The 23,341-nt window shown below is 43.4% G+C and overlaps 4 protein-coding genes across 4 annotated transcripts; 2 read left to right on the forward strand and 2 right to left on the reverse strand.

Annotated features, from left to right (window-relative positions):
* LOC133901845 (U-box domain-containing protein 33-like) lies at positions 1 to 5,747 on the reverse strand. The gene is made up of 10 exons (XM_062343377.1): positions 5,531 to 5,747; positions 5,144 to 5,445; positions 4,687 to 4,811; positions 4,271 to 4,380; positions 3,697 to 3,801; positions 3,215 to 3,599; positions 2,270 to 2,401; positions 1,605 to 2,075; positions 775 to 1,527; positions 1 to 440 (listed from the first exon to the last, which is right to left on the reverse strand). The coding sequence occupies exons 2-10, from the start codon at positions 5,382 to 5,384 to the stop codon at positions 252 to 254; spliced, it is 2,511 nt and encodes an 836-aa protein (XP_062199361.1). The 5' UTR covers positions 5,385 to 5,445; positions 5,531 to 5,747; the 3' UTR covers positions 1 to 251.
* Positions 5,748 to 8,847: 3,100 nt separating this feature from the next.
* On the forward strand, positions 8,848 to 16,279 carry LOC133901675 (cleavage and polyadenylation specificity factor subunit 2). The gene is made up of 18 exons (XM_062343112.1): positions 8,848 to 9,074; positions 10,099 to 10,267; positions 10,404 to 10,500; positions 10,575 to 10,701; positions 10,782 to 10,897; positions 11,138 to 11,232; positions 11,313 to 11,464; positions 11,719 to 11,776; positions 11,846 to 11,953; positions 12,378 to 12,630; positions 12,984 to 13,165; positions 13,486 to 13,581; positions 13,700 to 13,798; positions 14,208 to 14,339; positions 14,692 to 14,736; positions 15,341 to 15,505; positions 15,753 to 15,827; positions 15,938 to 16,279. Exons 1-18 carry the CDS (start codon positions 8,926 to 8,928, stop codon positions 16,034 to 16,036), a joined length of 2,217 nt encoding a protein of 738 aa, XP_062199096.1. The 5' UTR covers positions 8,848 to 8,925; the 3' UTR covers positions 16,037 to 16,279.
* Positions 16,280 to 16,493: 214 nt separating this feature from the next.
* LOC133901676 (uncharacterized) lies at positions 16,494 to 20,228 on the forward strand. Its single transcript, XM_062343114.1, has 5 exons — positions 16,494 to 17,795; positions 17,895 to 17,953; positions 18,684 to 18,812; positions 19,284 to 19,419; positions 19,799 to 20,228. Exons 1-5 carry the CDS (start codon positions 17,091 to 17,093, stop codon positions 20,111 to 20,113), a joined length of 1,344 nt encoding a protein of 447 aa, XP_062199098.1. The 5' UTR covers positions 16,494 to 17,090; the 3' UTR covers positions 20,114 to 20,228.
* Positions 20,229 to 20,975: 747 nt separating this feature from the next.
* On the reverse strand, positions 20,976 to 22,841 carry LOC133901677 (5-amino-6-(5-phospho-D-ribitylamino)uracil phosphatase, chloroplastic-like). Its single transcript, XM_062343115.1, has 2 exons — positions 22,551 to 22,841; positions 20,976 to 22,437 (listed from the first exon to the last, which is right to left on the reverse strand). The coding sequence occupies exon 2, from the start codon at positions 22,318 to 22,320 to the stop codon at positions 21,169 to 21,171; it is 1,152 nt and encodes a 383-aa protein (XP_062199099.1). The 5' UTR covers positions 22,321 to 22,437; positions 22,551 to 22,841; the 3' UTR covers positions 20,976 to 21,168.
* Positions 22,842 to 23,341: the final 500 nt, after the last annotated feature.

A 23,341-nucleotide genomic window follows, 5' to 3' on the forward strand; every position in this document is an offset into this window, starting at 1 on the left:
AGTAGACTGCTGTGGACGTGCTGCTGTCGCCTCACCGCATGGAAGCCCAAGGCCCAGCCCATAACAAACATTGTATCTTCTTGGTAGTATTACATTACATAACATATTAGTTCATCCAAAATATATGAGCCTCACAGTAGGTACATCATGTGGTAAAGGCTCCCTAGAATTTATATACAGGCTTAGAACCATTTTGCTCACTTCAGAAACATGACACATTACAAACCAAAGAGAGTTTCAACAATTTGAAATCACTGCTGCTGTCTCATTTGCCATTCTTGTATTACGAAACGAAGGGCATTGTTGGGAATTAACTGATGGTGTGCGAAATTAAGGTAGGTCACGGGAGACATTTTGTGTCCCCTTTGGATCCAGTCTTTTATAGCCTCACCTTCATATGTGAATCCATCAGCAGCGATGTGTGGATCTCGCATGATCTCCTGAAACAATGCAAGATTATCTGGAATCAGAACTATCAACACAAATGAAGGTGGATACAATTATGATGTGAATCACCTACTTGAAAGCAAATACAACTTCATATAATATCTCACATGAGTTACTGTTGTTACTGAATTGTCATAATTGTATGCGATCAATCAGGTAAACACAAAATTATTGTCTGTATCACATAAGGCATTACATGATTCAGTTGCTTCTTTTCTCTGAATTTTTAACAATATTGATTTGGTGGAGATTTATTTCTCATCAACTCTACTTATGCTGAGCACTAGAGAAGTGGAGATTATTAAAGCCAGCACATAGAATACTGACCTGTGTCATTGGGCACATGAAATATGATGGTGTCTCGCATTTATCATCTGGACAAAGCAACGAAGAAGATGACGGTTCATTCATCATAGCTTGCAGGACACCCCAGGCCTCCTTTGCAAGATCAGGGCGCTCCTTCCTGTCATACCGGCAACATTTCAGAGCTAGGCTTGCCAAATCTTGAGCGTACTCAGGAGGCCATTCCCCTGCAGAGGCGTCAAGTATCTCGTGCAAGGCTCCATTGCTCAGCGCTGCCTCGACCTCGCTCTGAAGGCCTAGGGGGTTCTTGGCAGTTAGCAAACGCAGCAGCACGACTCCAAAGGAGTAGACATCATATTGCGCTGTGAGCTCCCCTGAAGCAATGTACCCTGGATCCATGTAACCCAAAGTGCCTTTTATTTGGTCCGTTCTGTGGTAAGGGGTGACAGTGGTGTTTGTCAGATTTAAGGAATGAGAAATCCCAAAGTCCCCCAGCTTGCCTACAAAGTTAGCGCCAAGGAGGACATTGTCAGGCTTCAAATCACCATGGGCGATGCTTTTTGGTTTGTTGGAGTGGAGGAAGATAAGTGCTGTGCAGATGTCCACAGCAATTCTGATGCGGATTCTCCATGGGAGTGGCTCCGTGTGGTGCTTGCATTGGAGTCGGTCCTCTAGGCTTCCGTTTGCCAAGAATTCATAAACCAGCACTTTTGGATCTCTGCACACTCCTATGAGAGTGACAAGGTTTGGATGTCTCATCCTACTTAGAACCTCGACCTGTAATGTTTTCACAAATAGCAGATTTAGATACATCTTTTCTCCCATGCCTTACATTTGACAGTGGTGAAAATTACCTCATCGTTGAACTCCCTCTCTCCTATTATTCCTTCTCGGTTAAATTTCTTTATGGCCACAGTGGTATGGCGGAGAAAGCCCTCATAGACACTTGCACATCCACCATGTCCAATCTCTTTGGAGTCATCAAAGTTGTTGGTTGCTTCTTTAATTTCACCGTAGCTAAACTCTGTCAAGGCAACATCACCAGCAGAACCAAAAACACTGTTGCCAATTAGTTTGCGCATCTCTTCAACTTCTCTTAGAGCGTCTTCTTTCTCACGCTGCAGATCTCCTTGCAGCTGTTGGAGCTCTTCCAACAGAGAGTTTGTCTGGAGAAGCTTATTCTCCAGTTCTGCCCTTTGCTCATTTGCCTTCTGCAGTTCATTGCATATCTGGAGGTTCTCGTTTTGAAGAATAGTTGTTTCTCCTGTCAGCCTTTCCTCTATCTCCCTTTTTTCTTTGCGGAGTGCATTCTCTCGTGCTTTGAACTGCAAGAAAAATATTTGAGTACCTGAATGGTCAATTGACCATTTAAGAAAAAATGCTTGTACTTACCTTGCTTGAACATAGAATTTTTCAAAAGAAAATTGCTTCTATTCAGAGAAAGGGTGAGTATGTAACAGAATAATTAAGCAAGAACAATAAGAAACAAAATAAATTTGGTGAAAAACTACAGTCATACCATCCTGGAAGCTTCAAACAGCTCCCTTTCAGCTTTCTGCCGGCCCTCAGATGCTTCCTTTCTTGAACGTTCCAGCTCATTGCGGACTTGTTGCAGCTGCTCAAACGCTTCATTATGCATGCTAGTTTCCACCTGTAAAATATTATGGCTTACTTTGAGTTCAATAAATATCAAAGCATTATCCAACTACAATGAGCATCTTTTTTGCAAATGTAGAGCAAAATCGAAGATCTTCACCGGTCAACAAATCTTCCTGGACCTTTGTAAATGGATGATAGAGGAGCAAAGCAACACATTTTTAGTTCTCAACAAAGGTGAGTGTTTGACGCAAGATCACACTGGTAATCATAACAAGGGAGTTCTCCCACATATCCACGTTGTGTTACAACCATGTAGACATCACTGCTACATGAATGTTAGCATTCCGAGTTTCCATTCCCAAAACTTCGAGTGGCTTTGTTCCCAGAACAAGTACAGGGAAAAAAATGAAACTAGAACTTTTTGTCATACTCAAGCGTTATCCCCTTGGCTTAACAGCATTATGTGACGATGGTGATTTGGGCGCACATCTTGCTACTGCTATATACTACATGTATACCTGTACATGTGTCATGGAAGATCCTTTGTAGATGATTGATCATCTGCCCATAGTTATAGTCATGTAGCTTAAGATATGAATCTCTATGGCTTGACGATCAGTTGGAAGTTTTACATGCAATTTCTAGATTCAAGAATAATTATTTGTGAATGTTGAATAGGTCAGCTGTTACAGTTGAGAACTTGTAATAATTGTTTATTTGAGATCCGTTGTGACGCCGAGGCACCTAGCTAATCGATTTTAAAAAAAACAAATAGTTGCTGTTTTCAACTTAAGTACGTAACACTGCTCCAGCTGTTCTTTCGTCAAGTTCCTTAGAGAACACTATTCAGTCCAGTATGACTTACCATGGAAATTTGTTGCTCTTCAGAGCTGACAATTGAAGCCGGTGCTGATGATCCATCCATAGTGTCCATATCCTTTAGACTTGATGAGGAGGATCCTGCATTGCTTGGGAGGCTGGAGTTCGGTGAGCAATTTCTTGGTGTCATACGAATCGAGTGCTGCGCTATAGGCGACATCCTCTCCGCGTTGTTTGCTATCAATCCTGACAAGGGGTAACTGACTGAGTTTGACCGTTGATGAAGGACTTGTTGATCAGGAGAGCTCATGTAACCAGGATGCCCTGGTGGCAGTGACACTGATCTTGCACGCAACTCGGATTCATCTGACAGAGTGCTTGCAGAACTGCTTCTAGGTGAATCTGCTTTTATTGAATCCAGATTGGCTTCCCTAAGAATGATGATGAACAACAAAGTTGTTTTATAGATTGCCTAAGAAATAGCAGTGGTTAGTTGCTTGAGTTGGCATGCATGAAAAGGGCTCATACCTAGTGCAAGCAAGAGACTCTTTGTAAATGAAGAAGATCTGGCAATACAGTTTGGCTTGTTGATGCACAATGGCTGCAACTTTTGACTTGGGTACCTGCCTCTTCCTGTTCATGAAATATTCATGGTCAACATAAAGAACTTAGTATTCTACGTTAAATGCAAGAGCTGACCTATAATTTGGCTTGGGTGATGATAACTACAAAATCATATTTCTCTTATTTGTAGTTTAATGGCATATACTGCTAACAAATATGCAAGAAGATTCATAAAAAATGAGAAATATGCAACAAACACAAGTGCTGAAATTTATTACAAAAGGGGTTGTTTTAGCCGGAGCCTGGAAGCATTGACTTGTTAGGTGTGAATGTTGTGAATCCTGATGCCTTTCTTGTACTCGTTAGCATGGCAAAGTGATAGATGCAGCAATTAACAAATTTACTTCTTAAAAGATGGTGTGTAATTACACAACTCAGATGGTGCTTTGATATCTAGAAACAATGCAGTTAAGAATAAATTATGTCTGATTTATGACGAGTATTCAAGCAATCTACGATTAGTTGCATCTCTACATACGTTAAAGAAGATGTTCCCATGACAAGCTTTGTGATGCGATGCTGAGTAATTAGCTCTAGAATGCCATTTGCAGCATTGTTCTTCTCAATGACCAGTGTTTCAGCTTGCACCTGTAAATTTAATGTTTTAGTGAGATGACATGTAACAGAAACACCTCCTGGTTAGTGAGAAAGTAAAAAATAGGAAATGCTGTATTAGCATTTTTCTTATGATTAGTTGATTGTATTATTTTTCAATGTACTTCACGTAAATTGTTTTTCAACAAAATCCAACTGGGCCTGGCACAAAAAAAAGTTGTGGTAAGTTAAAACTCTGTCCTTTTTCCTCAGAGATACCTCCAAGTTGACCAGAGACCAGAGCTATTAATTAAGGAATGCTGAGAAGTAAATCTTTACAAATGACCTAAGAAAACTGACCTTCAGATAGAGCCTGCAGTAATCCATGTACTGGTTAAGAAGTGTGGTCATCTCCTCCTGTTCAATCTTCCTGTATGCTTTGAGTTCATTTTCTTCTAGCTGGCTTGCAGGAACCTTGCAAAATCCTGCACATACGCCAACACTAGAGGTTAGAAAAGAGACCTGTATAGTAAGTTCATCTACATATAATCTTGTCACATATATGGCCTGCGTAGGTGAAACAACCAAGAGGAAAGATCAGGGAGACGTGGGTCAAATCGATTAAGCTTCCCATGGTGTAGATGATTTATCTCTGAACTGATTGCAAGGTTGACAGAAATAACAATTAGAGATTCGAAATAGTAACACATCCTTATCATCTTTGCGCAGCTGTTGATGAGATATTTGCAGATGACTCTCTGTTAACTATGCTATATAAAAGAGCAAGGGCCAAACAATAAAGTTGATGCTGCTTTACCGCTCATAATCCTTTCGGCAGGTTGGTGGACATGCAGCAGGATAAGGTTGAGATCACCCAGGAGGCTGAGGCTCCGAGCCGCGCTGAGGTTGGACTTGCCGTCCTTGAAGTCCTTCCCAACCGCCACATAGAGCTTCCCGCCACCATCGTCGACGACGGCAGCCTCCTCGTCGATCTCTCGGAGGCTGGCACTCCTGCTAGTTCCGGTTGAGCGGCCGCTCCCTCCACGCATGAAGAACATCCTCTCCCTGCGTCAGGCTGAGTTGTGACGCCGGCAATGAACCGCGCGCGGGCGCTGACCACTGCACAGCCATCCAGAGAAGAAGCAAGCTAATTAATTAAGCTATCTCTATATGAAGAAATATGATGCAGGAGGATATACTATACCCGTGTGGTTTCTTGCTGGTGGAGGCTAAGGCAACAACAGGCACGTAGAGGCAAGAATGATGCAACAAAAGGCCACTCCTGTCCTATCTGTGTGTCTGGCTGGGAGAGCTCCATGCTTTTCTCAGCCTGGCGTTTGGATTCATCGTACTGTCACAAAATCAAGAGCAAGCACTGCACTTTGGCCGTGGATTTCTCTTAAGCTACCTCCAGCGATAAACAAATTAATGGATCTCTGCATGCAGGCCCTTTCCGACACGAAGATATTATATGGGGAAGGAATTCGTGAGAATCGAAGACAGTTTCGGAGAAGTTTCCTGGTATATATATATTTATATATTTGAGTCTTATTGGCCTCTCGTCTCAATCAACAATATGGTACGACGACGTGGTTTGGTTTGGTTTGGTTTGGATCCATCTTGTTGCACAGCCGGACACTTGGAATATACCTTGCTCTGGTCATTCACTGATCTACTCGATCTCTCTCCTGGCTCTTGGGTGTCTTGTGCAGCTTTCAAATGATCTCATCCGATCCAGCCTTGACAAAAAGGAAACATGCATGCATCTCACGTTCTTGCCTTGGTGACCGCACGTCTTCCGAGGCCACTGGTAATAACAAAATGAAAGACTTAAGCCCTAGCCTGCGTGTTGCGCAAGGTCAACCTTTGAATCTCTAACCTTTGTAAAACTGCAAGGCAACGCCGCATTGGAATGCATATAAATATACGTGTTTTTATATGATGAAGCTAGGAACGCTTCTTTGTTAATAGTGTGTTGCAGTTGTTTAATGGTGTGGAGAAATGGTATATCCGATGACGATGCCATGCCTCTACACACAGGTGAGTACATATTGAAACCGAAGCATACATATTATTAGCTTTTGTTTCGTACACTAGGGCCCTATATCGCATACACTAAGGATACAGTTAGCATTTTCTATTTGTCTAGTTCTAGCTAGGGAGAACCAAGTACTGGTTTGGTAGTTGTATCCCCTATTTATTAGGGATTAAACTCTATGTTTGCTTCTTATATGTCTCATAAAAGTGAAGTTTTCTTTCAGTGTTAGATGATGTATCATCGATAATGAGATGCATGTGGTAACTTTGTTAATCTTCAAACTCAGCATCTCCATTCTTTAGTAGATATTGTGTGAGTATGAGTGTGCGTTTACGAATGATAGCTCCAATGCGTCAAAAGGAGAGGAGAGACATATATATTTTTTCACACAGGAGGCCCATATATATAGATGCTTGGCTTGTACTCCCTCCTATCCTAAATACGTTTTGATTAAGATCCAGTTAAACTTTTAAAATTTTAACTGTCAGTAGCTTTCAAAATATTTAGTTTGAAAACATAAAAATCATACAAGCAGATTTATCTTAAAAATACTTTCATAATATTATATTTTTCTTAAATATTATAATTATATTCTAATAGAAAATAGTAGTCAAAGTTATAGGTAAAAAAACCGTAAAAAATAAAAAATATTATATATTTTAACCGGATGGAGTAGATTATTGTCATGCATGCATCTTCCAGATGAAGCAACGGCGTCTTGCGTTTTGCCGACATTGCATATGACGTAGCCGACAAATTATATCATCTGACCGAAACGAGAATGGTCTGGCTTGAGCTGTTAGTCATCTGCAATATCTGCAGGCCAAGGAAACGACCAATCGATATAGATTTTACTCGAGAGTGATACATATAATATTGACCTGACGGCGGACGGGTATAGATCATGCATGCATTTCGATCGGTATACATCCTCTCGTCCCCTCCCCTCCCCTCCTTAGTTAATTCGGTCAGTCAGTTAGTCAGTCCTTGGCCTTCAAACTTCATCTAGAACAGAAATGACCTCATGCAAGGAAGTACTGTACCACACGACGACTTGACTGATAAAATTCGATCGCTAGCTGGTCGGTCGTCGTCTGCATACACGCACAATGTACTGTATGCCAAATATATTCTTCATCGGCAACTTAATTTGACTTCATCATTGTACTTACCGACGTGTCGTTGACTACATTTACTGTCCCGGTCCTTCACAGGATTACAGGAGTAGCAATTGCATTAATTGAGTGACGCCTACCGGTCACCCACGCCGCCGTCGGCGAGTTTCGCTTCGCCGTGTTTTCTTCAACTGATCGACCTTGCCTCTGATCAAAACCAAGTGAAATAGAATCCTACTGGAGAGCACGTCCTGTGCTTGTCTCGTCGCCAACGCCTTGCTCTCATGCTAAAGACTTCATTTGATTGGTTCGTATGAACCATCCTCGCTGGATTGCCGAAATTGTAGTGGCCCGTCACACGGCCGGTTTTATCGCCGCCTGCAAACTCCGTTTTGCCGCTGACATTTCCAAGCCATCGCCTCTCATCACCGGATGCCTTAATTTCTTCTGTTCCTCTTTTGTTTTGCTTAGTCGCTCCCAGCACCTCTGTACAATTTCCAGATCAACAAACTCTATAGTATGTCTGCTATAGAATTTGGTATAGTTCGTTTATATGTATTCATTTTCTTTTGTTATATAAAAGAGGAGGATCCTGTTTGTAAAAGGAGAGATTCTGTAACCAGTTAACATAGGACTATTATCTCACAGGAGATATAAACCTGAATAAATTCTCGTGTTCTCGTGTCCATCCAATCACACCATAAAGAAATACCGATCAATGCGTCCGTCGTCCGGTACACCTCGGATTCATTGTCAAAGATCATCCCCTGACAAGCTTGAATCAAGGTTAAGGAGAATTATAACCGGTATTGACTGTTTAGTGGTAAAACATGGACTTAGGGAGGAAAGAATAATGGACTTTTTTCTATTATATTTGACTGGTATTATCCTTTTTTTTTCAACCTCAACACCGGATATAAGTTGTAGTATTTAAGCTCACATCACACTCAATACATGTTCATACCTACATACATTTTAACCTACAATCTATACACACATGCTTTACCGAAGAGATAAGAAAGCCTCCAGCTCAGTAAACGATGGGCACGTTACGCTCCTATTACGATCCAATGACACTTTAAACTCTTTGAAAAAATTCCATCTAAAAATAAATCCCTTTCTTTATAAAAGGTACGAGAGGCCGATGTAGAACGCCCGACCCGACCGCTCACAACAAGAGGTGAAAGCTGGTTGGCGTGATAAGGTCCATTAGGAACGCAATAAAGCCATCTCCTCCATATCCATATCTATATGGGCTATTGGGCCAAACTGTCGGCCCATGAAAATTGGAGAAAGCCCAGTTACACTTAATGCACCCGGCCCATAAGGAAGGAAGGAAAAGGAAGGCAGGGTCGCTTCCCATCCGACTCCAAGAGGTAGATATCTCCACCCGAAGCCTCCGACTCCGCTCGCCGCGCCGCCGGCCAAGTGGGTCGATCAGAGCAGATGGGGACGTCGGTGCAGGTGACGCCGCTGAGCGGGGCCTACGGAGAGGGCCCCCTGTGCTACCTCCTCGCCGTCGACGGCTTCCGCTTCCTCCTCGACTGCGGCTGGACCGACCTCTGCGACCCCTCCCAGCTCCAACCCCTCGCCAAGTACGCTGTTACTTCCACCAATCGCGCCACGCTGCTTGCCTCAATTCTCTCGATGCTGGTGTGTTCGTGGGAGTGGTTGCCCAGCTGTGCCCCGGCGCCACCTCTCAGGTCATCCCTTCGACGAGGTGCCAGAGTAGACGCGCTGCGCTCAGATGGGCTTGCCCGACGCAATGCACACCACCTATTTGTTAAAAAAAGTTTCCTACATACGGAGAGTGGAAAAGGTGCTCACTGTTTGGTGCCTGCCAGTAGAGGGACGGTATCTGGTGGCTTCACGTCTTAGGGTTTTGTGTGCTGCAACGAACATGAGCTTGAGCTTGTTTGCGCAATTGACTGGATGGGAATGCATTCGTGGTTGTTTGTTTGTGGATGAATGTTCATCAACACATGTCCATTCGTACATACGTGCATCAAGGTGCAGGGGTGTGTGCATACCATCTATTGCTCAACGGCCTATTCTTTATGCATCATCTTATGCGCCTAAGGTGTAGTCTTGTATACTTGGTGTTTATGTGTCTGGTCGTTCCTATTGGTTTCTTGTAAGAGGATGCAAATATGTGTTTGATGATGTGACAAAGTATAACTTCCCCTGTGTAAACTTTGGCCTCCCTGTATTCTGCCGTGCCAATTGTCAGGGGATAGCACAGCCTACGATTTACATACTTATCTTTCATTTTCCTGGCAGAGAAATTGCTTCTGTTCATTTGCAATAATGACAGGGCAATGTTACATGAATTTTAGTAGCGATTATTTAATTCGTTTTCAGCAAACATTTCTTTTTCTATTGTTTTAAATGTCTAGAATTCATTTGTTATTCGTCTGTTTTACTTTATACATCTTACAAATGCAAGAATGCACTCCTCCACGTTTCTTTCCAAAATCTTCAAACAATAGTTGAGTAAAGGAAATACTTTCCATCTCTGCATAATGATATATGCTACTGCTGTCAATATGCATATTATCATCGAAGCAAATTGAATATTAGTTTTGAATTACATTCATAAGATCATTTTATGTCTTTCAGGGTTGCATCAACAATAGATGCGGTTCTTTTGTCACATCCTGATATCATGCATCTAGGAGCTTTGCCCTATGCTATGAAACATCTTGGACTCTCTGCACCAGTATATGCGACAGAACCTGTGTTTAGACTTGGCCTTTTGACCATGTATGATCATTTTCTATCTCGATGGGTAAGCTTCTTGGTGCCCATTATTTTCAAAATGTTCACTCTTCAACCAATTAAAAAGAAAGCTGGACTCCGTTTTGTAGTTTATATTTGTTCATAGACTCATAGTGGACCCTTACTACTTTTAATCTTCTTTGCAGCAAATCTCAGACTTTGATTTGTTTACTTTGGATGATGTTGATGCTGCATTCCAAAATGTTGTGAGATTAAAATACTCACAAAATTACCTTCTGAATGGTCAGTAGGATCATGCTGAAATAAATCATTTTAGCATGCTACACTGTCTCCGCTCACATACTATTTCTTGGCAGATAAAGGAGAAGGAATAGTTATTGCTCCACACGTGGCTGGGCATCTTTTGGGGGGCACAGTATGGAAGATAACAAAAGATGGGGAGGATGTTGTGTATGCTGTTGACTTCAACCATCGGAAAGAGAGGTTAGATCCTCTCGTGTTTTTCCAGTACAAATTTAGTGGTCTGTTTTGCATAAACAACTAAGATTATTGTATTTTTCCAGGCATTTGAATGGTACCGTTCTTGGATCTTTTGTGCGGCCAGCCGTTCTGATAACTGATGCTTACAATGCTTTGAACAATCAGGGCTACAAAAGGCAGCAGGATCAAGATTTCATTGGTACAACACTCAGCACTGGACTTGCTTTTATTATTCTGTTTCTTTAGATTTTTGCAGTTTCAATAGCATTCCTAAGTGCTAGCTTCTACCTTTTGTCATCTCATGATGAAGTCTCATGGTTAGATGTGTTTACCACCAAACTTGATATTGTTACCGTAATGATGTGTTATTTACCGTTTATTTTTTATATGTGATGCATCCTAGCCACTGGGTTGTCTAATTCCATCGTGTTTCATGCAGATTCATTAGTTAAAGTTCTAGCAGGTGGTGGAAGTGTGTTACTTCCTGTTGATACGGCTGGTAGAGTGTTGGAACTTCTTTTGATATTGGACAAGGTGAAATCTCTGATATTATTGTTGGACTCTGTATTCCTTATTTCAATAATGTGCTAACATCTTTTCTTGATATGTTGCAGTACTGGGATCAACGGCGTTTGGTGTACCCTATCTACTTTCTGACAAATGTTTCTACAAGTACTGTCGACTATGTCAAGAGTTTTCTTGAATGGATGGGCGATCAGATTTCAAAATCTTTTGAATACAATAGAGACAATGCCTTCTTGTTAAAGTATGACCTCACTATTTATGTTCAAAGATTAATCCTTTCCCTTACTTACATCTCATGTTGTCACAGTTTATTATGTCTCATTTGACTTGCTCTGTTATGAGAATTCTATCATTTGATCCATAATAAGTATCTTTTTTAATCAATGCCGCACTTCAGATGTTAGATATTTTATTTCAATTGAACAGTTTTTTTATAAGTAAGTTGAAGTCCATCTGATTCTATCATTTACAGCTGCTGATGTTTCTATGTTGTAGAAAGATCACACTGATAATTAACAAAGAAGAGCTTGAGAAATTGGGAGATGCTCCAAAGGTTAGGGTAACATATTTCTCTGTTCTCTACCATACTGTTGGAACCTTGAAGTTAACAATTATTTAGCAGGTGGTTCTGGCATCCATGGCAAGTTTGGAGGTTGGCTTTTCTCATGACATATTTGTTGACATGGCAAATGAAGCGAGGAATCTAGTGCTCTTTACTGAGAAGGGACAGGTACATTTCTGTGTGCAGCCTATAACACTATATAGATAAGTTACTCTTGTCATCAATCTTCACATGTTTTTAGTAGTTAGCAATCTGAAATGACTTGTTACAGGAACTATTTAAGTTTCTAAATTATGACTGCTAACAGGACTTGCCCACACTTATTTGGAAATTTCAGATATTAAAAAGATGAAGAATTTGCTCTTAAAGTGAAGAGAACATGAACTGAAGGAGCCAAGGGGTTATAACAAACTAGATGCTAAATAAAAAAAATTGTAAACTTGTGGAGCAAAATGTAAATGATTATCAAGCCTCGCTTCCATAAAATTACCAGTCTTCTTTATCTTAATGTTCTTTTCTCTTATAAGCATAATTGTTGCGTCATATATCTATCTTTCTACAACTATCTGACTAGAAAATATTTGCTCTCCAGTTTGGGACACTTGCTCGCATGCTTCAAGTGGACCCACCGCCTAAAGCTGTAAAGGTCACTATGAGCAAGCGAATTCCTTTGGTGGGTGATGAGCTAAAAGCTTATGAAGAGGAACAGGAACGGATAAAAAAGGAAGAAGCGCTAAAGGCTAGCCTTGTCAAAGAAGAGGAACTGAAGGCTTCTCATGGATCGAATGCAAAGGCTTCTGATCCAATGGTCATTGATTCAAGCTCATCTCGTAAATCGTCCAATGGTATGATACGGCTAAAGAATTTTTGTGAACTTTGCTGGTCAATCTCCTTTAGAACTTACCACACATGCAGTCTTAAATATGGCGATCTTCTGATAACCAGTTCTAGAGTATACTAGCTGTTTCTCTGACTCTGTTCTACTTTTTTCTGCATGCTTTATGCATTGACCTGATTAAGTTCAATATTCCTTTTTATGACTGTTATATATATCGAAGTAGCCAAGATGAGGCTTATGCTAACATATCTGTTGTTCCATTTAGTTACCCAAACTTGTTTTATACTGTAAGGTTTTTACTATCTGATGTGATATGTTATGCGTAGTTGACTATCCTTCTTTATTTTGTGGTACTACCAGCTGGTTCACATTTTGGTGGGAACATTGATATTCTCATTGATGGATTTGTCCCTCCATCAACCAGTGTTGCTCCAATGTTTCCCTTCTTTGAAAATACTGCTGAATGGGATGACTTCGGTGAGGTCATTAATCCTGATGATTATATGATGAAACAAGAAGAAATGGATAATACTCTGATGCTTGTAAGTTTGTTTATGCACCCTCTATTCCTCTTGAGTTTTGACTATTGAGCATTTGTAAATGACCTAGTCGTCATATATTGCTTTTGTTCATTACTTAAGTTGAATGCCTGGCTCAGGTGGTTCTGCTGAATTATACTTCAGTCGTTTCTTTGGAGCATATTAGCCAACTCTGTGCTTCCTTTGTGATAACTCAAAGATGCTTTAAATGATAACTGGAAATACATGAAACCATCGTTGCCATCTTCGGACTAAGACTAAACTCTGTTATTCATTCTAACTCTGTTATTCATTCTAGGTTCTTAAGTGCATGTTTTTTTCAGGGTCCTGGAGATGGTTTAGATGGTAAGATTGATGAGGGCTCAGCGCGCCTGCTCCTTGATTCATCACCCTCAAAAGTTATTTCCAATGAGATGACTGTAAGTTTTTCCCCTTTGTTTTCTTTCATTAGTCTCTCCATCAGTCGCAGAGCTAGCTGCATCTCTATATCCAGATTGAAATTTTACATGTGCTCTGGTATACTCAACAAAATTTCAGGTTCAAGTGAAATGCTCGTTGGTTTATATGGACTTTGAAGGTCGCTCTGATGGGCGTTCCGTAAAATCAGTTATTGCTCATGTGGCTCCACTGAAACTTGTATGTGACTTTAATTGGAAATATTCTTTAGCCTGCATGGTTTAGATTTTACAGTTTTGATAAAGAATGCTCCTTTTCCGGAGCTTATTCTTTTTGCGTGCATGCAGTTTATCCTTCCCCATAGTTAAATATCTTTTGGAGTTCTCCCCAAGCCCATGTACTGAAATATCTGTGGTACTGACACCAAAGATAGTAGATTATGTCAATCTAATATATTTCTATTCATTTTTGTTCGGGTTGACATGCCACTGCAGAACTTTATTTATTTAAATTGCAAGTGTCTGTTGCTTCTTGTATTGATATAGTTAGAACAAGATTTGAGTGACCTGCAATTGTTAAGCTTATGGACAGTGGTTGCGTTGCACATAGAAAGTTGTTATCTCGTACTGAAGTATGTACGACTTTGCAGGTTCTGGTGCATGGATCAGCGGAAGCTACTGAACATTTGAAAATGCATTGTGCGAAGAATTCAGACTTGCATGTGTATGCTCCTCAGATTGAGGAAACAATTGATGTAACATCAGATTTATGTGCTTATAAGGTTCGTATTTTAATTGCAAAACCTCTCTTAATGTACTAAGTTGAACTTTGCTTAGGAGGTCATGAAGGTCAGGCAACCTAATATATTAATGTGCTACTTCGGATCTGATGGGTGGAACAGATAGAGGCGAAACCGAATACCTGTCATTTACCAATCACTTAAATTCACTTAAGTTATGCACCATTATGATCTTTTTTCGGGCAGCAATACTAACCTTGTGCGTATGCCATTATTTGTTAATCTAGGAGCCCGAGTTCCTGACATAACTATGTCATTTACCATTTGTATATTGCATATTCGCACAACCTTCCACTTGTTAACTTGTAACATTTGTGCTATCATGTTACCTCAGGTACAACTTTCGGAGAAGTTAATGAGTAACATCATTTCTAAGAAGGTATGAGCAATATTTCCCTGAATTATTATATTTCATTCTTTCTTTCTATTGCTTTTAACAAATACCAATTCTTCAGAGATATTTAACAACAATATAATGGTCCAAGTTCTCGTTTTGTATAGTTTAGCCCCTAGACTAAGCCAGGCGTTCACAACCCATTCATATTCCATTAAAAGGCATATTTTATAGAGAAAATGCCCTTGCAAAATTGCGAGTTCTAAAAAAATGCACTGGAACTTTGCCTCCTAAAAGTGACGCTGTGAACTGTCGATATTCTAAAAAAATGCCACTCCCTTCCTTGTATGGTGTTTGTTTATTTTAGAGTGTTTCTTATATTGATTTCTTACTGTGCAGTCAGTTGCTAGCCGTAAATAATATTGAACCAGTTGAATCCATTAGTCTACTTTATAGGCCTTGCATGCGAAAAAGTTGTCCATTTACCGTAAGAACCCACCTAGATTCAGCCGGTACTTATAGATTTTTTTAGAAAAGTAACCACGTTTTTCATCCTTGAAACTTAAATGAAAACACTTTGCTTTGTTATACGTATTTACTTCACTATGAGCCATCTTTATGGAATCGCTAACATTAACATGGTCTGCAGTTGGGTGAGCATGAAATTGCTTGGGTAGATGCAGAAATTGGAAAAGAAGATGAGAAGCTTATTTTGCTTCCCCCGTCGTCAATACAACCACCCCACAAGTCAGTTCTTGTTGGCGATCTAAAATTGGCTGATTTTAAACAATTCCTGGCAGATAAAGGTTTGCAGGTAGGTTTATTTTTGTTGCTATGGTGCTGATCATATTGCATTCCTGAGTCTTCGATCGTTCACTGTACCTAGAAGGGCATTACCTGAGCTTCAGTGAACATGACGAATATTTTAGATGGCACTTGTTAGGAGCATTACCTTACGTAGGATTTTTGGGTGGCTAATGTTAAGTGGGCAGGGCTAACTAATCTCTGTCGATGTATTGTGAAGCCATCGACATTCATTGCTAAGAGAAGCCTTGGTGCAGGTTGAATTTGCTGGTGGTGCTTTACGGTGTGGCGAAAACATCACGGTGCGCAAGATTGGTGATTCTAGCCAAAAGGTAACTAGTGGGACTAGCATCCATCTAGGAGCATAGTTGCATGTAGAGAAGATCGGTTGGCCTGACGCATGACTTACACGGCTATACGCATACATGACGTTGCATTGCAGGGCGGCACGGGTTGTCAGCAGATCGTCATCGAGGGGCCGCTATGCGAGGACTATTACAAGATCCGCGAGCTTCTTTATTCCCAGTTCTACTTGCTGTGAGGTCAACCAACGGGCGGTGGTGCAATGCAAATGCAATCGTGTTGTACAACTGATGAGTTGATAAACTCATCTAGGGAATGCTGTGCGGATCCGAGAGCATCTTATAGAAGCGCAAGCGCTGATGAGAATATACTGTTAATGCCTTGGGCTCCCGTTGATTGTAGATTAGACACAAGAAGATGATCAGTTGTTTATGTGGCAATGCATTCGGTGTGAGAATACACCAATCTTTGTGGCGTATTATTCTGGTGAGTTGGCGTTCAATATTGGCATTTGTTTGTTCACTTGATCAGCTCAACGAGGCAAATGATGAGTGACGAGAGCAAATCCATGGACCAGAGTGATAAAATTAATTAAAATTGGATTTCGTATCTCCTTGCTGATCGCACCGCACAGTCAATCGAATCATCTCTCCGAGTGAATGGATTTTATCCATTCTTAATCTCATATAATCTGTCTTTATATTCTACAGATTACCTTAAATTTTACAGGAATAAATACTCGATTTTCTTCCCCTTCACCCGTTGGGCCCGCTTGCTTGATCCACGCCGTCGTCGTCGCCTCCTCCACTTTGGCAGGGAGGACGCCATCACCTCCGCTCGCTCCCATCTGCGGGACTGGTGTTGCTGCCTCCAGGAGTCCAGGTACTCTGCTCTGAGTCTCGCGCGCTCTCGTAACTTCACGCACCTCTCGCGTGGATCTCACGTGCTGTCACGTACTAGTTTAATTAAAAGAGGGAATCAAGGGAGAGCAGCGAGGCGATTCCTCGTCAACGGCCGCCCGGCGGTTGATTGTCGCATCCATTCCATTAATTCCTTCTCCACAGATCACCAACCAGTGGATTACCAACAGATTGATAGATAGATAGATCGATCGATCGATCGTTCGTTCGTCCGTTCGTTGAACAATTTCATTTTTTCATTTCATTTCTTTGGATTCCATTCCGTTCCATCCGCACACCACCTGCTCGACGCAATTCCCTCTCGACGAGGAGAGGACGATGGATGGATGATTGATTGCCGCCGCCGCCGCCGCCGCCTAGTGCTCCGCCGCCATGTCCCTGGCGTGCGGCCTGCCGCTGCTCGAGTGCGTCTACTGCCTCGCCTGCGCGCGCTGGGCCTGGAAGCGCTGCCTCCACAGCGGCGAGGTCGACAGCGCCACCTGGGGCCTCGCCTCCGCCGCCGACTTCGAACCCGTCCCCCGCATGTGCCGCCTCATCATGGCCAACTACGAGGACGACCTCGCCTCCCCGCTCTTCGCCCCGCCCGGTGGCTACGGCCTCGACCCCGCCTGCGTCCTCCGCCGCACCACCTATGCCGACACCCGCGGCCGCGTCACCCCCTACCTTATCTACCTCGACCACCACCACGCCGACATCGTCCTCGCGCTCCGCGGCCTCAACCTCATCAAGGAGTCCGACTACGCGCTCCTCCTCGACAACCGACTCGGCAAGAGGCGATTCGACGGCGGCTACGTCCACAACGGCCTCCTCAGGGCCGCGGGCTGGGTGCTCGACGCCGAGTGCGACCTCCTCAGGGAACTCCTCGAGAGCTACCCCGACTACACGCTCACCTTCACGGGACACTCCCTCGGGGCCGGCGTCGCCGCGATGCTCACAATGGTCGTTGTGCTCAACCTCGACAAGCTCGGCAATGTCGACAGGAGCCGCACACGGTGCTACGCCATGGCGCCTGCCAGGTGCATGTCGCTCAACCTCGCCGTCAGATACGCCGACGTCATCAACTCTGTCGTCCTACAGGTCAGTCATGCTTCTCACCTGCTCCTTGCCTTTGCTGCTTCCATTGTTCATGTATGGAACGTTAATAGGCTCAACATACTTCATATTTCTCAATGACAGGATGATTTTTTGCCTCGGACGGCTACTCCTTTGGAGGACATTTTCAAGTCAATCCTCTGGTACGACCATGGAATTAATGCTGTTGTTTTCTTTTCTTTTTCTTGAGGGAAAGAATGCTGTTGTTTTCTTGATTATGTAACTGACAAATGTGGTCTGCTTGTGTCTAGTGTTATACGGTTCTACTAGCGCACACCTTTCACATTGTCATATGATTCTAGTGGCTCATACTTTCACTCTTCCCCTTACATTGTCATGTGATTCTAGTATTCTGCTCTCTTTGTTTTCATTCCACAAACCATGGTTTCCTATTATGCACATTGGCCAATGTCTGCTTGAGTAACAACAACCTTAGACCACTAAACCGATGTTACAGCTTAATCTGATCTGTTGGGCATGCACTTGGGAGCTTATAAGCACTTAAGAATTATTGGCTAGTTGATTATTAATGGTATAAACTTCATGGCTATATGCAACTTTATTCAGAAGTATACATCTGCCTGTGCACCAATTGATTTCCGGTAGGAAAAGTATCTCATGGGCATCACAAATGCATTAGTAAATCGCATGCAAATCCTATCAGCCATGGCACGATAGCAAAGCATTTTTTTTTTATGTTGCTGAGGTGGACAATCTGATTTTCTTGTTTTTTTTCCTGTTTATGTTTACTGAACTGGGCTCCTAGCTATGTTTCACTTATGTTATGGAGTAGGTTAATGTATTGTGATTTCTCCTTCCTGGTTACTGGGCTCGAGCAAGTTTAAAATTAGGCCATCCTCTCTTCTTGAACAGCTTGCCATGCCTGCTATGTTTGAGATGTTTGAGGGACACATGTATTCCTGAAGACGCAATGTTAAAGGATCCAAGGAGGCTTTATGCACCAGGGCGGATATATCACATCGTGGAAAGAGAAATGTGCAGGTACCCCTTACCTCATTTGGTGTTCTAGTATGCAAGAAACATCTTGAGGCCCCTGAAACATAACAGTGTTGCATGGTGACAGTAAATAACAATCTTCTTAGGCACCGTGATATGCTAGTGACACAGAAACTTTCATTGCAAATTATGGAGATGTCCTCAGAACTGTCAGAAATAGAGAACAAGTTATGCTAGTAACTTTGAATATTCAACTCTATTGTTTTATTAAGAGAATCATAAACTGTCGCTTTGTAAGTACCTGTTCATGTTGTCAATATGTAGTTCAACTATTACATACACCACTGACTGTAAACCCACAGTGATACTGCTACGATATGATTCCAAATAATATTGAACTTGCTCTGTTGTTTTCTTCAGAGCTTTCCTATTTCTCTTGGTCAGATTACTGTTTGTTGCTAACGAAGGCTTCCAATATTTCCATAAACAAAATTAATTCCTTGAATACATGTGCAGGTGTGGAAGATATCCACCGGTAGTCAAAACAGCAGTTCCAGTGGACGGCAGATTTGAGCACATAGTTCTTTCCTGCAACGCCACAATGGACCATGCCATTATTTGGATCGAGAGGGAAGCCCAGAAGGCTTTGGATGTAAGTCTTGTGCTTGTACTTACTTGTGGTGTCCCGACTCCTGACCTGTAGTTTTATGGTTGGTAGATTCCACCTCGTAAGCACGCAAATCAGTTGTTGTATTTTACTGCAGTAGTTAGATTCTAGATGTGATGAATCTTGAAGCTAGAGGTGTAAAAGGAAATAGGAACTAACGTGTGTTTAAAATTCAGTGCACGTAGGTACAATGCAGTGCCGTCTGTACATTGTCCAGATGTCAAAGTCCAAAATTGTTGAATCATTAAGGTAGACTGGTAGAGATAGGATCGTTAGGTCAGCATACAGGTATCTGTTCTGTTAGTAATTTTAGCTTGAGGAAAAAAGAATGGAATAGTAACACGGTTATGCTGCGCGTGTACAGCTGATGCTGGAAGAGGAGGACAGGATGGAGGTGCCGTCGGAGCAGAGGATGGAGCGGAACGAGACCCTGCAGAGGGAGCACGTGGAGGAGCACAGGGCAGCGCTTCGCCGGGCCGTCACGCTGTCGGTGCCGGACGCACGGGCGCCGTCGCCGTACGGCACGTTCAGCGACAAGCAGCACCAGCCGGAGAGGAGCGAGAGCTTCCCGCCGGCGGGGGGCAGGCAGCGGATGAGCTGGAACGACCTGATCGAGCAGGTATTCGATAGGGACGAGGACGGCCAGATCGTGCTGCGCGGGTCTTCGTTTTCTCCCTGATGCACGCAGCCTCATCTGATGTAAATTCGTTTTGTTTTGTGCCTGCCGTCTGTCCCAGACTCCCAGCAGTAGCACTTGTTTCTTGTGTTATTGGTTGTTCAGTATCATCCATTCATTCACAGTGTCTTTGTTTTTGTGCGCGGCTCATATGACATGAGCTTGGTGCAGTCACTCAGCGTGAGCCAGGGTCAATTTGAGGGGAATTGCAGTGGATTAGGGAAAGGTGAGGAGAGGATTTGAGGTTCTAGGGTTTGTTCTTGAGGAGTGCGCAGTGGAGTTCGAGCAGACAGATAAGAGTTCGGTTTTAGCATGGGTAGTATAGTCTTTTCCTTATCCCTTCCAATTTTCTTTTTATTTTCCAATTATTTTTTTGCCTCAAACATTTGGATTGTAAACGAAACAAATAAGTAGTGGCAAATAAAGGGACAGAGTGCGGTTCTAATGACATATTTGCAGTTGGGGCTTTTATAATAGCAACTTCGCTGTTGGAGTTCGTGTTGGTGGCAAGTTTGCAATTCTCTCAAAAATAAAAGCCCAAACAGATTCCTTGCAGTATCAGAAGTTCGCAAGTCACAAACACAAATCATCCGCGAAGCCTTGGATATAAATTTAGTGATGCTATCAACCTCGAGTAGACTAAAAGCGTCAGGCATCAGCTGGAATATTTTTCACTTCAACAAATATTTACAGTAAGAAGGGCAACTCTTCAGCTGGAAACCAATCGTTCCTAATGACATAATCCACAGAGGTGCCCAAGTAGCACTCCATTCAACAGAGTAGAAGACTGTAACGAAGAGAAGAGGTAAAATCTGGAATTCAGATTTCACGATAGAAACTTTGCATTATACATCACTTCAAGAACTGCAGTTTAAATGTCCTGATTGTATATTCAGTCCCCAATTTCTTTCAGAGTATATATACAGTGTGTGAGATCTAAAGAACATTTACATAACACAGTTTAAGGATTAGAAGGATAAGCCCTTCCTGATCGTATGACAATTAATAATCATACATCTGTGCAGGAGAGGAATCAATCCAATGTACAATCTGGCTCCTTACCAGAACAAATCATCTACACCCACAGACGAAGATGGTGGGGATGTTTCTTCCTCCTCCTCCAACTCAGGTTCAGGCTCCATGCCAAACTCCGGGGACTCAATGTCAGCAAGGTTCTTCAAGTCAACCACAGACAGCTCGTTGAGTTGCTTCACCACAAGGTCTGCAGCGCTAAGCTCATAGATTTTGTGCTTGCTTGCGACCGCAACACACTTCATGCGGGCATCATGAGCAGCTTCCACCGCCGAGTTTGAGTTCCCAAACACAACGCACCTCTCCGGAATAAAACTCAGGAGCTGCGCAGCATAGAGAAACATTTCAGGATCAGGCTTCCCTCGATATACATCCTCCGCTGCCACAACAACATCAAAGAAGCTCCGAACGCCAACAGCTTCGATGGCTTCTTCAATAACCTTCCTTGGTCTCGTGGAGACCACAGCGAGAGGGATCTTGTAATTGGCGAGCGTGCTCATGAACTCTCTGGAACCGTTCCTCATCTGGTAGAACGCGCGACCTCGAAGGCTGCAGCGTATCTCTTCCTTTCGCGAGGCCAACCTCGTGAGCTCCGAGGGGACCCGAGACCAGCAGAGAACCTCAGAAATAGCCTGCTCGTTCTTCATCCCCTCGATTCTCTTCAACACAAATGCCAGAGGCGGTGACTTCCCCTCTTCCTGAGCCAGGGTCAACCATGCCTGCCTTTCCAACTCAGCATCATCCTCAACAATGACCCCCTCCCACTCAAAGATGACGCCGAGCCAGCCGCAGCCCATCTGCTGGAGCCGGAGCAACGGGTTGTGCAGCTTGGGATCATCGGCCCGGTTCCGTGGAGGCCAGGACGTGGCGGGGTTCATAGTCCCAATACCGTCCATGTCACCACCGTCCCCAGGGATCCCCCGGTACTCCCTCCGAGGGCTGGCCTCCTTGGTGACCCCCATAGCCAGCGCCTTGACCGGCCAGTCCGCGAGACGGTGCGGCGGCTGCCTGGTCACCCGGGCCACGAGCCTGCGGCCTGCGAACGCGGTGGCCAGGGGACGGCAGGCGACGACATGGAGCGTCCGGCGAAGGTGGTGGTGGGAGCCCCTGTACCTTTGGTCGACCAGGTGGGGTGCAATAATGGAGGTGCTCGCGCTGACCGTATCAACAACCATCATGGCCGGCGGATCCGACGAGCACCCACCTAGCAATCAATAATCAAGATCCCCAAGCTGAAGTCTCTCCAAAATTCTTGGGCAGACCGCTCCAATCGCCGCTTCCTTGATCGAATCAGCCTGCAAGAACAAGAACCGAATCGCTCAAATTCCAGTCCGAGACGAAATCGCAACAGATAAAAAGGAAGAAAAGGCAAGGAGCGAACAACAATAGCGACTAGTAGGGCAAGTACCAAACTAATTAAAGAAAGGAAACCAATCGGCAGTTGAAGCTTAAGCCGAATTGGTACGGATTTATAGCCGCTCAAACAGTGATTGGGTGGGGAAAGGAAGGAAGGAAGGAAGGGGAAGCGAGCAAGGAGAGGAAGAGGATAAGGGAGGAGGAGGAGGCGGCGGGCGGGGATCGGACGGCGGCAGACGCGTCGCGGAACGGGAGGTTTCTTGGGGAAGCTGCCTTCCTGCCTCCCTCCTCCTCCTCCTCTCGTCCGTGGTGTATTTCTTTTTTCGCGTGGAATCAGCAGCAGCAGTTGTCTCGCCCGCGGTGGAGGAAGGGGAGACGAATCTCAGCCGGATGCTCGACGCGTGGCGCTACCAGAGCCGTCGGATGAGGAAACGGGAGGAGGAGCCAGCCGGTTTCTTCTTCTTCTGCTGCTTATCTGGTTTTCCTTCATGCGGTGGCTGCTAAATTAATTATTTATTGCCGCAAAAAAAACTAATTAGTAATCTGTTTGCGTGTAAAATTCCGGGAGCGACGATTGGGTTCTGTGCAGTGGTGATGGCAGGAGTCTGGATTTCACAGTCACACATATATTGTCCTACAAATTTTCCTGAATACACTACCCCAACTATACCAACTATGAGGCCTGTTAGAGGTGAGAGATATCCATGCTTGCTACAGTACAATCCATATGGATTAGGCAGTTCAGCCACAGGAAATGGTATGGCCAGGGGTCAGGTTCAGCCATTAGGAATTCAGTTTGTAGATGAATTCCCAATGGCTGATGGTACGGCCAGGGTCCGTCAT

Source organism: Phragmites australis, chromosome 20 (assembly GCF_958298935.1).
Source record: "Phragmites australis chromosome 20, lpPhrAust1.1, whole genome shotgun sequence".
Lineage (NCBI taxonomy): Eukaryota > Viridiplantae > Streptophyta > Magnoliopsida > Poales > Poaceae > Phragmites > Phragmites australis.

Excerpts from the sequence above, each read along its gene's own strand:
- LOC133901845 (XM_062343377.1), bottom strand. The coding sequence starts at position 5,384 with ATGTTCTTCATGCGTGGAGGGAGCGGCCGCTCAACCGGAACTAGCAGG. Across the intron at positions 3,802-4,270 it reads ATGGGAACATCTTCTTTAAC|GAAGAGGCAGGTACCCAAGT; the intron begins GTATGTAGAGAT and ends TTTCATGAACAG. Across the intron at positions 2,402-3,214 it reads AAGAGCAACAAATTTCCATG|GTGGAAACTAGCATGCATAA; the intron begins GTAAGTCATACT and ends AATATTTTACAG.
- LOC133901675 (XM_062343112.1), top strand. The coding sequence starts at position 8,926 with ATGGGGACGTCGGTGCAGGTGACGCCGCTGAGCGGGGCCTACGGAGAG. Across the intron at positions 10,268-10,403 it reads ATCATTTTCTATCTCGATGG|CAAATCTCAGACTTTGATTT; the intron begins GTAAGCTTCTTG and ends TCTTCTTTGCAG. Across the intron at positions 13,166-13,485 it reads TGGATAATACTCTGATGCTT|GGTCCTGGAGATGGTTTAGA; the intron begins GTAAGTTTGTTT and ends TGTTTTTTTCAG.
- LOC133901676 (XM_062343114.1), top strand. The coding sequence starts at position 17,091 with ATGTCCCTGGCGTGCGGCCTGCCGCTGCTCGAGTGCGTCTACTGCCTC. Across the intron at positions 17,954-18,683 it reads ATTTTCAAGTCAATCCTCTG|CTTGCCATGCCTGCTATGTT; the intron begins GTACGACCATGG and ends CTTCTTGAACAG. Across the intron at positions 19,420-19,798 it reads AAGCCCAGAAGGCTTTGGAT|CTGATGCTGGAAGAGGAGGA; the intron begins GTAAGTCTTGTG and ends GCGCGTGTACAG.
- LOC133901677 (XM_062343115.1), bottom strand. The coding sequence starts at position 22,320 with ATGATGGTTGTTGATACGGTCAGCGCGAGCACCTCCATTATTGCACCC.